The 12007-nt window shown below is 43.5% G+C and overlaps 1 protein-coding gene across 1 annotated transcript in view; it reads left to right on the top strand.

Moving 5' to 3' along the window:
• Positions 1-12007, top strand: part of LOC306968394 (uncharacterized protein) — a 76757-nt gene that overhangs the window by 32220 nt on the left and 32530 nt on the right. Inside the window, exons 2-7 of the mRNA XM_079563740.1 lie at positions 7413-7661; positions 9097-9116; positions 9195-9227; positions 9299-9331; positions 11068-11121; positions 11224-11316. Of these exons, the coding sequence (XP_079419866.1) occupies positions 7413-7661; positions 9097-9116; positions 9195-9227; positions 9299-9331; positions 11068-11121; positions 11224-11316 (482 nt within the window). The remainder of the gene's footprint in view (positions 1-7412; positions 7662-9096; positions 9117-9194; positions 9228-9298; positions 9332-11067; positions 11122-11223; positions 11317-12007) is intronic.

Genomic DNA, 12007 nt, shown 5'->3' with positions numbered 1-12007 from the left:
GGGCTGAAGGGTCTACAGTGGTCGGTGCTTGTTAAAATATGATAAGGGACGTCATTTTTGTGTAGTGTATTAACCCTCTAAATTCTCTCTGGTTTCATCTTTACTCCGGGCTCGATCGTGCAGAGAAATGTTTCCTGTTGGATTAGAGACTGGTTCCTTTGGGCAGGGCTGTTGACTGTAGAGCATTACACGCTGGATTTGATTTACAAAGGAAGTTTTTTGTCCCATAATTGCTTTATTAAACAGAAACGGGGGTGAAGAGCTGAGAGAGACTAACTCAAACCCACAGATCGTGTTCCATCGTATGTGCTGCAGACTTGCCCAAATCTGTCCTGCAGATGCTTTTGAAGAAGAAAAAAAAAAAGATCAAGATCAGGGATTGAGGGTCCACACTCCAAAAAATGTGTATCTAGAAGTTTAAATGTCTCAAATGAAGCATAATATTGTAAGTTGTTGATGTCGTTGGGCGTTTGACCTCCATTATTTCACTCGATCTGAGATGTTTCAGACTCGAGTCGATACATTTTGTCTTTATTTCAGGTTTGATTTATCGACAAATGGCACTTTTACTTTCTTATTTCAAGTGAGATTTACCTAAAACAAGCAAACACAAGAGTGAAAACCGCTCAAAACGAGATTCATATTCTCAAATCAAGTCATGTAAACTCGTGCTTGATCTTCAGTTTTTGTAGAGATTCTGTTTGAGCAAAGTCAATGGTAAAAAAGAAAACCATCAAACTTGTGCGGTGAAAAGCGGAGGTTACTCTTACCGCAATGAAGAAAAGAAAAATAGCTGATCGCAAATGAGAGCTTGGAAAACGCGCTGCCGGGAGAGGCTCGTCAGCGGTGCCGAGGTCGCTGCCATGGCGATTGTTCAGAAGTGACACCGAGGATGAAGATTTCAGTGGAAGAGTCTGAAGAAGAATAAATAGAATAAACTCTCCTCCTCGTCTCTTCTGTAGATCCTTCATTTCCACTGTTAACATTCTGCACATGCGCCTCTACATCTGGTTCTATTATCTGTGTTAGCGTCACAGCGCCTCCCACAGGCCTGGAGGATGAATCGCAGACCTGAGTCGACCCATGTGGACGCTCACATTTACTGAGCTGCTTCAGAAAAACATAAGTGTTATATCTTCATGTGGATCTAGCCTTAGTTCATTGTTTATGCTTCATGTGGCTAACCGTCAGTGTGCTACGTTAGCATATGTACGCCTATTCAGCCTGTTGTTTTTTTCTTCAGTAGACAGTTTGACTCCAGAAAACACGGTATTTGTTTGAAATATTTCTGCCCCAAGACCCCCCTCTTTACTCGCAGTGAAGCTTAAACTGTTGAGTTTTGGTCGAGATGATGTTTCGCTTCGATATTCGCCTTTTCTTCGCTCTTGTCGTCCAGTTGACGATTTAAGTTTGACTATGATTAGGCCATCGGCTAGCTCTCAGAAAGGGCTTAGAAAATGACTTTTGTTCCAGGAAATAGGAAATACTTTTTATTTTGATTTTTATCAAGTTCAATAGTTAAACTTCTTCCACAAAAAGTTCCACACGCAAACTCCCTGCAGTTAATGACAAATTGGCTCCTAAAGCGGGGAAGTTTGTGACAAATTGTGAAATTTACATTTTAGCCTCTACAGGCATTTTTGACTCCAGTTATTTAAAAAAGTGTAAAGGCCACAGACTTCAAATTTTACAATCATAATGATTATGATATACATATTGATTGATAGATGAGCACTTCCTGCACAAACCCTTCTTTAGTTCTGTACTCATGTGATTGATGATTGATGATTGATCCTGGAGTGTTTCAGATTTGGAGAAGCAGCTGTAGTTTCCTCTGAACGGGTCGGGCCGTCACATCTGCAGCGGAAACTGGAAAACTCAGAATGAGAGACACGTGTTTCCTTTATATCACAGTTAAACTAATGAATCTTATCAAACATCAAACTGAAGAACAAGAAACGCTTCAGGATTAAGACTTGTTTATGCTTCATGTTCTGGACTGAACTTCAGTCAGCGTGTGCCGCCATATTGTTTCAGTCCAAGCTCTTCTTCATCTCCCATTTGGGGACATTATCAGCGCCCTCTGGTGGTCACTTTCAATGCCATTCAACACATTGATCTACGTATGAAATTGAAGAACAAACAAGCCTATATTTGGACTTCCTTTGAGATGATTTTTCATGAGGAACGTGGTTAAACCTGGTCAGATCAGAGATACGTGTCTCAGAATGTGAGAACGGAGGAAAAGCTCTTCTCCGTTGGTACTTTTACACATGTTGAGGTTTTGGGAACAAAAACACGCAGGGCTGATGTGTCTGGCAGATGTGTGAGGGAGCTGCAGGTTTTATGGTTTTTCCTTCTCTGTGGCGAGCTGAGAGAAAAGGGGGAGACGGGGGGAGAGTCGCCGGGAGGGAGGAGGTTAGTGAATGGAAACACTGAGTCACGGACTTTAGCGCAGACCGATCTCTGATTTAATGTAATCACAGGAGAGACGCGGGGGATTAACACGAGCGCGTCTCAAACTGCGGGACGCGTTCCCTCCTGAACACATCTGGGCTCAAAATCAGACCAAACTCTCGCTTTACGATGTTGATTTTGTGACGAGGTGACTCCAACATGTCTGTGTGGCTCCCTGCTCTTTCCCCACGCTCATTAACTCACAAATACTGACATGTTTGGTGTCCACGTGTAGCACGAAAGGCTGTGACTGAGATGACGCTGTAATCCAAATATGGGCATTTCCTTTGAGGGAGACAAAGGGACACTTAGTAGCTAATAAAATCACAAAATTAAACCGTTAGGGTTGGGTTTAAAGCAGTGCTAAGAAACTCATGCCCCTAGAGGCCATAAGCGCCACTGCAGGTGTCGTAGCATGTTGTTTTTTTTACTCATTATTTGTCCGTGAGAGTAAATCCTACTCTGACAGAGGGATATTGTTCATCCAGTTACACAATGGAGATCATTTTTTCACTCAAACTTGGCTGTAAATACTGTTTAAGTGGCGCTAGCCCACAGTTAGCAAAGCCTGTTAGCCTGTTAGCTTCTTCTTTGTGATTCCATTAGTGTGTATTGGTGACTCTGACCCGGCCAGAGACACCAGGGGGAGATGAAAGGCCCCCCCCCCCTCCCCCCCAATCATCCCATAAACACTTGTATCACCCCCAAAGGGACTACGGAAAGGATTTTTTTAAGGTAAACAAGTTACTTAGTTCTGCTTTAAAGGGGCTAGATGCAAGTTAGTAATTTTTATGCTCACTACTGCCACCTCAGGTCATGCGTGTAACTGCAGCTTCTATATTAAGCTCGTGCATGACTTTCTGACTGACAGTGCAGGATTTTAGAGGCAGTTGTGGTGAACAGGTCTGAGCTCATTCTACACATTAGGACATGGAGGAACAAAATACTTAGTTTTAACATTTTTAAACTCCGTATATTCCCTTTAAATCTGGCTCTGACCAATTTTTCGAGTTTGGTTAGAGCCAGATTTGCCATTTCTACACATACAATTCTTTAGAGAAAAACATGATGCATTTCCCCCTCACAGCAGGAAAAGGAGTGACTTTGCAAACTCAAAAAGGAGTGGGTTGACGTCCAGAGAGCTTCTGTAGACCATGCGGTTTGTGACGTGATGTACATTTTCATCTCAAAGCACTTCACAAGGGACTTTTTTTTCTTCTTTTACTCCTCGCATAATTTACATGAAGCGAGTTCATGTCCAAATCTCTAAATATGAACTGTTATTTATGTCAGTAATCTACAGCATTGATGTTTCTCACCTGTGCGTCTCGCTTTAACGTTCAGGAAGCTCTGTCGTGTCTTTTGTCTCTGAGTCAGTGGAAACTCTCTCTGTAACCGTGAAGACAGAGCTTCGCACGGGGGAAAATCTCAGCTCCTTCCTCCTCTTTCTGGTAGAGACGTGCGGTGGAGCCGAGCGCGCCGAGAAAACCACAGTTTGACGGAAAATGGGAATTCATTTCTCAACGTGCGGCCGAAAGCTCAGGCGATCCACAGGTTTTTGTTTTCACGTTCTGTAGAGTTTGTGATTGGATAGAACTTCTTGCATCCTGTGTGTCCTTGATTATTCTACACTCGATGAAAAAAGCAAAAAACATGCTCCAGCACACGTTCAGTTGCAGGTTTGTGGCTCCAAAGTTGCCCTAAATATCAAAAATGTCCATTCTGGATGATCATTTGGAAGTGACGCTCGACTTTAGGACAGTTTTTGTTGGGGATTGGTCCAAACCAAGTCCCGTTACCATAGTTACCTACAGTGTCATGTGTTGTTTTCGGATCATACTTGGTCGTCCCCAAAGGTAGGGGTGAAAAAGTGGAAAATGAAAAAAATGGGGAGGAATGGAGAAGAAATCAGGGGGGAATGAAGGGGAAATGGGGATAAAAATGGGAAAGAATAGGGATAAAATTGAGGGGAAAAAATGGGGAAAATGGGAAAGAAATAAGGGGGAAATGGGGTAAAAAAGTTGGGGGGGGAATGGGAACGAATGGGGAAAAATTGGGAGGGAAAAGTAGAGAAAATTGTTAAAAAAAAACAGGGAAAAGTGAAAAAAAAATGGGGAGGAAATGAAGCAGAACTCGGGGGGAAATAAAGGGTAAATGGGGGAAAACGGGAAAGAATAAGGGGAAAATTGAGGGGAAAAGGGCCAAGAATTGGGGAAAATGGGAAAGAAATCAGGGGGAAATGGGGGGAGAAAATTGTTAAAAATATATATATATATATATATATATATATAAAAATATACATATATATTAAAAAATAGGGACAATGGGGGAAATTGTGGAAAAAAATGGAGGAAATGGAGAAGAAATTAGGGCGAAATATAGAAAAATTGAGAAAGAGTAGGGGGAAAATTGAGGGAAAAAAGGGCCAAAACTTGGGGAAAATAGAAAAGAAATTAGGGGGAAATGGGGGTGAACAATTCTGAAAAAGTTTGGGACAAAAATGGGAACGAATGGGGAAAAATTAGGAGGGAAAAGCAGAGCGAAAATGATTTAAAAAAAAAAAAGGAAGAAAGAAAATGGGGGGAATGAAGAAAGTGTTTTATTCCTGCACTTCTGTTCATTTTTGCTGATATTGCCCAGACAGAGATAACGCTGTGTCCAAACTGATCCTGTTTGAATTGACACAAGTTGATTTATTGCTCTACTTCACACATCTGTTCCGTCGTCGTAAATGTTTGTGACTCATTGCAGCAAATAAACTTCAGAGCCAAATGTAACGGTTTTGGAAACACAATGGGCTTTTTTTCTTTGCTCTACTTTTCCCTCCAACGTTTTCGTTCTGTTTGGTGAAAAGCCAGTCCTGGTTTGTTCTGGTCAATCCTGGCTTTACCTGAAGCTCAGAGCTGCCCCCTGCTGACCGACGCTGGCACCTGGAGCACAGATGTTAGAACCTGAATGTGGACGTTTCCCTAAAGTCTGGAGCTGTAACTCATGTGTGACTTTGACTCTGATCTGGATTTGAATCTTCATTTGTTTCCTGTTTGGGACACACTTTGATTTGATGACAGATGGGACTGCAGGAGGTCTCCCTTGTGCCTTTGTTTAGTATTTCTGTCTTTAAATATTCTTTGTATTAGTGGAAGGCCTCCGTGCAAGTCAAGTCTTGTATTGTGTACATTTTTTCCTGTTATTGCCTTATAAAGGTTTGTTTTGAAAGTTGTCGGGGTCACAGTGGTGTGGATAGTAGAGCCGGCCTTGGGCAACACACTTCACCCTCCAGTGTCTGCATTCACTGGTGTAATGAGAGAGTGAATGAGTGACTGTGAAGTGCTTTGGGCCTGATGAAGGTTTATACATGTGACCATTTACCAATATAATCCTAAACCTAATCTGTAGAGTTTTAGTTTTTACAGATTTACAGATTTATCTTTCCCACTAATAACCAGATTATTCAAAAATGATTAAAATATCCAAAATCCCAGAGTGGGAAAAAGCAAAGCTAAATCTTTGTAATTCAGATTAATACAACTTTATTTATCCCCTAAGGCCAATTCATTTACAGCTTCCCAGACACATTCGTCCATCTCAAAACAATAAGCCGAAAGTCCATCTGGACTGCGCACGCGTGGGTCAGTCTGGCTCCTCATTTCGGCCCAAACAAAACCACACTGACATTGAAATGTGTGAGTTCAGGTGGAGCGTGAACTGAAGTGATACTGAGCCATAACCGTGAATTAAAAGGCTTATGGGCATCGGTTTAAAGACTTTAAGTCTGAAGTGACATTTCTTATAAATATTTATGTTTGTGGGAAAAGTCAACGCCACTTTTTAAATCATTTAAATTTGTCTTGGAATCACAGGGGAAAGTTTCAAACGGTGTTGATGTTAAATATAGAGGGTAGTCGATCGATTCGCTCTGTTGTTCCATCAGATCACTCATCAAACAACACAAATAAAGTAAATATAGAAACATAGCCTATGTGTGTCTATGGATCTCTGGTCACAATTAAAAAAACATTTTCGTTCACTGTCCACCTCCTTAAAAATGTTTTTATTTGTCATTCCACTTTAAATGTTGTGAAAGTCAGTCACACGAGGCCACAGTTTCAGACCCTGGACTTTGTCCAACAGTCGCCTTCAAGGGTCACAAATGTTTTTCTCAGTTATTCCAACTATGTGAACATGGCCTGGTCTTCACTTTTGAAGCATCTCTACATATAAACTATTCAGTTCTTTAGTTTCTGTCTCTCCGTACTCACCCCTGGTGTAAAAATAGACTTTAAGCTAATATTGTAACGAGCTCCACAGCAACAACAAAAACACTTTGAATCATCAACTTTCCAGAGGTTAAATCGGTCCAAATCAGAGCTTTCTTCATCTCTTTACGCTAACGATCAGTATTGTTTGGTAGCCAAAAGAAATTCCGTTGCCCATAATGCAACGGGCGACCTGAGATGGGCATTATGTATTACAATAGTGGGCGATAATGTGCAAATAGACAAACACTGGAGCCATAATAGATCTAATGATTAGAAATGGGATTCATCCTTGTGTAGCAGCTTTAAGGTGTGAAGGACAACACATCGTTGTTGCTTGTGGCTCATTATAGCGCCACCCAGAGGACAGAATATGCTCTGGTCGACTCATCTGTCACTCACTTCTACAGAGTTTACTCAAGTCCAAGAGTTTTAAAGGGTTCTGGTTTCTGGAAATTAAAAGATCAGTCTTGCTTCGTCCATTTTCAAGGTTTTGTTGCTGAAAGTTTTGGCGATTTCTGCTTCCTTTACACGTAAACTCCCACTGCGTTTTCCTCATATGTTCATCAGTGGTCAATAGGTGATTTTTTCATGTGGATAGACACAGAGATATTTAAGCCCAACTCCCCCCTCAGAATGTTGTGTCTTTGTGACGTCGTCCTGTGCCCACTAACCCCGTGCCCCCCCCCTCTCTTGCAGACGATAAGACGTGCGTGGCGGACGGACAGGAGTACACCAACAGGGACATCTGGAAGCCGGAGCCGTGCCGTATCTGCGTGTGCGATAACGGCCAGGTGCTGTGCGATGAGATCCAGTGCGACGAGGTGGTGGGCTGCGAGCGAGCCGTGGTGCCCGAGGGCGAGTGCTGCCCCGTGTGCCAGTCCGGAGGAGGAGGAGGGGGTGGAGGAGGAGGAGGCGGAGGAGGCGGAGGAGGGCAGGGAGGCTTCGGTGAGTCCTGGCGACTAAAAGGACAGACTCAGGCCATCAGAAAGAGGCTGAATGATCACACAGCATTTCGTTTTAAAGGGGCATTATGCAACTTTTTTATAGATGAAAACAATACTACGCTATAATATACTTTTGTTCCATATAAAAAGTTGCCTAATGCCCCTTTAAAATCAAAATTCATGCCAAAATTGTCTGTCGCTTTGGCTAAGCTATTTCTGACTTTTGTGTGTGTGTGTTTTGCTGCTCACCAGGCTGACCCGTAATGAATTATGTGCAAGTTTTAGCAAATATCTTTTAATCCATAAACTCTGCGGCGTCATCATCACTGACCGCTAAACTGAAGGCCTCAGACACTCCAGACCTACATCCTCCAAAAACACATGAAATCTCTGCAGGAGTCTGGTGACCGCAGGGGCGCAGCACCACATTCTGGGCCCTGGGTACAAACTATCATGGTGGACCCCCCTCCATTTATTTTCTATTATAACTTTATTATATATAGCTTAACCAGGTGAAAAAATAGGTTGACCTAAAAAATGCTTCATATACAAACACATATCCAATACAGATTGGTCCTGGATACTTGGTAACCACGGTTACGCTGGAAAAGGCTAAATGGCTTGAGACATCCACCTTTTCACTAGAACCACGTTGACTTGTCTGCGCATTTATACTGAGAGTCTCCAAATGCTAATTATGCTGGCTAATTAGCATAATGAATTTGGTGAAAATAGCTTGAGCGACCTGGGGCTTTTGTCGCTGTTTTGGCCTGATGGAAGTCGATTACAGGCAGAGGCAGGACTCGCCTCATGTTTCACTGTCATTTATGGCGGGAACGTTGGATCTAAGGTACGCTAGAACAGGCTAGTGTTACATAAAAGCACAGAGCGAGGCCAGATTTCTCTTTCTTCGCTCTGTGTCATTTCATTGCAGTGTCCACCTCATCAGACTGCGCGGCCCTGAACACCGGTGTGTGGGCTGAACCATTTGGCACCTCTCTAAAGGGGTGTCAGGGCCCTGAGGTTCATCCATCATTATTGTTTGTGTAAAATTTTTCTAGAAACCATTGTATCTCATCTGGTTCTGTTCAATTCTTATAGTATCAATTATGAGGAAATTTAGAAAGTACAATATTTTTGCAGCTCTTTTGAGGGCCCCTGCCCTGCTCTGGGTCCTGGCTACTCAGTGCCCTTTACCCCCCCAGTCCGATGCCCATGAGTGACCATGGCGTCAACTTTGCGTGAGCAGAATTACATAAACAGGAAGTGGAGTAAACCAACCAGCGAAGGGCAGTCAGTGGTGTGTTTCTCGTTCTGCATTAATATTCGGTCTAAAAGATCAAACACAGAGAATCAGTTTCAGTGCAAACGTCCTCGTAAGGGACGTCCCAAACTCGTGCAGATTCTAAAGCCTCTAATCTCTGTTTCTGTTGCAGGCGGCGGAAAAGTCTACAGGGTAAGACTTCATTTTCTGACGTAACATTTCCTCATAGATAAAAAAACAGTGAGTAACACGTGTTTGTGCTGCGTTCAGGGTCAGAAAGGAGAACCTGGAGATGTGCCCATCGTGAGTCCACGGTTCATGTTTTATAGATCACTCGGTTTAGTCACATTTATTCATTTGTGATGTTTTTCCAGGTGACGGGAATCAGAGGACGACCTGGACCAATGGTGAGGAACTCTTTATGTGATTAGGATTAAACTGTATAGTCATTTATTCTCTTTAACTGAGCTTTCTGTCCCCATACAAATGAATAGGGAAGATATACTAAAGTATGAGGAGGTACAGTTGGACTGTTTTCATGAGTTAGCATTTAGCTCAGAGACACTGTTAGCCGCTCATTTGTATCTAAAGTTAAATCTTCAAAGGTCTGAACCTTCACGATGCTTTGACCTAAATGTGGTCGATGGCAGCTGAAAACATCTGGATCATTCATAATGTGCAGTGTTTGAGGCTAATGCTAACAGCTATAGGAGAAATACATTCAGGCTAACAGAAAAGTTTCCTGGACTCGAACGCTGCTTCTCCTTCTTTAGTTCTATGCCTTTCTGAAGTATGTGTAACTGTGTGGGAGCTATACACGTGTTTCCGATGACATCACGCATAGTTCCGGTGGCCATTTTGAATATTGAAGTAACATTACCTCTTCTCAGGATGAAAATGAAAGACAACTGATCAACTGATCAACGGTGGCATTTTTATGTTCTCGTAATCATTGCTTTAGAAGATAACAGCAAAAACACGTTTATGTGATATAAGCAGCAAACGTAGACGTAGCAGCTCTGTCTGTGGAGCTACAGCAGGATTTACTAAAGATCTGCTTCACTCTGAAGACTAAATGAACACATCAAAGAGGAAAAAAAAACCTTTCTCTGATTTTTACTGTTTGTCATGTCGACAGTGTCTCAGTCTGAGTCAGCGTTTAAGCTGCTCAAGACGCTAGCATGCTACCGGTTAGCAACTGTCAACCAACTGTCAGTGGCTTCAACACGATAAACACATACTACAGTAACAGCTCTGACCTCTGTCACATGTTGTATCCAAGGCTAGATGTTTGGAGTTTGGTTCAGGGCTTTGAGCTGTTGAAGTTAAGTGCTAACCGGTAGCATGCTAACATCGGACACACTGGTTTCCTCTCTGGGGCCGTGTTTTTAGTGTTATCTTCATAAAAATGCCACTGTCAATCATCTGTCTTTCTTTTATATACTGAGTAGAGATATTGTTACATGTGGTAGTACTGCATAATTCTACTTCGGTATTCAAAATGAACACCATACCAACAAAAGTCACATGACTGAAAGGCATGTATAGGGTTTTTGCAATATGATTTGAGCTGTTCCCCCAAATAGGTAAGCACATACACCCCATACGGCTCACAGATCCGCAGACTGACACAACAGAGACAAAAAACATGTCCATTTATTTGTAATAATTTAAAGCTGGTTTTGAGTTCGTTTCAGACTTTCCAAACGGCATTAGATCCTGATTCATTTTAGTTGGCCACATTATTGTTCGTATTTGCGCTCCAAGAACGAAAGCTCCGTAGTTTTTACCTTCAGAGCCGAACAGTCTTTTACTCCGATATCGCTGACTTTAGCCACGTGAGCGATGTAGTCGTGCGTCCTGAGGCCCCCGCCGACGCCACCGGAGAGGAGGGTCACAGGTTCACACACGGAGCAGTGGAGGACGGTAAACAAAGAGGAGGCCCACTGCCAGCAGGAGCCTAAACAAACAGAGTAACAGTAAACTGCAGTTTGTACATTTCAATGGTAGTCATAGTAAATAGATAGGTTTAGCGACGTACCGAGGTCATGGCGCCCCTTGTGTTCCCCGCATCAACACAAGTCACCTCCACAATTACTTTAAAAATCCATTTCATTAATCTCTTGTTTTTTACCAACTCCAGGGCCCCCCAGGATCTTCCGGAGACAGAGGTTCACGCGGACAGAAAGGACGACCGGTACGACTTCACCAAACTCCGCCAAACATGATCGTTTTGAGTCATTTAGTCTCACGAAGCGACTTCCTCTAATCTTCATGTTTTCATTGTGTTTTTCTGTAGGGTGCGCGAGGACCCGCTGGTTACGACGGAGAGCCCGGTGTCCCAGGAAACCCAGGAGAGGCCGGGCCCCCGGGACACCCCACCCACCAGGGGGTAAGACCCGCCATGACTGTCTGACTCTAATGGGCTGCAGCTAAAAAGGGGAGATAAGCGAACAGGAAGCTCCTCCTTCTTCTGTGTCAGTGCAGTCAGGAGGTAGTTCAGGAGGTAGTTCAGGAGGTGGTTCAGGAGGGGGTTCAGGAGGGAGTTCAGGAGGGAGTTCAGGAGGGAGTTCAGGAGGTAGTTCAGGTGGTAGTTCAGGAGGGAGTTCAGGAGGGAGTTCAGGAGGAAGTTCAAGAGGGAGTTCAGGAGGGAGTTCAGGAGGGAGTTCAGGAGGTAGTTCAGGTGGTAGTTCAGGAGGGAGTTCAGGAGGGAGTTCAGGAGGGAGTTCAGGGGGTAGTTCAGGAGGTAGTTCAGGAGGGAGTTCAGGTGGTAGTTCAGGAGGGAGTTCAGGTGGTAGTTCAGGTGGTAGTTCAGGAGGGAGTTCAGGAGGTAGTTCAGGAGGGAGTTCAGGTGGTAGTTCAGGTGGTAGTTCAGGCAGGAGGGAGTTCAGGAGGGAGTTCAGGAGGTAGTTCAGGAGGGAGTTCAGGAGGGAGTTCAGGAGGTAGTTCAGGAGGGAGTTCAGGAGGAAGTTCAGGTGGTAGTTCAGGTGGTAGTTCAGGAGGGAGTTCAGGTGGGAGTTCAGGAGGGAGTTCAGGAGGAAGTTCAGGTGGTAGTTCAGGAGGGAGTTCAGGAGGAAGTTCAG

The sequence above is a fragment of the Gobius niger genome, assembly GCF_951799975.1.
Source record: "Gobius niger genome assembly, chromosome: 9".
Classification (NCBI taxonomy): Eukaryota; Metazoa; Chordata; class Actinopteri; order Gobiiformes; family Gobiidae; genus Gobius; species Gobius niger.
This window is presented reverse-complemented; position numbering and strand designations above follow the sequence as displayed.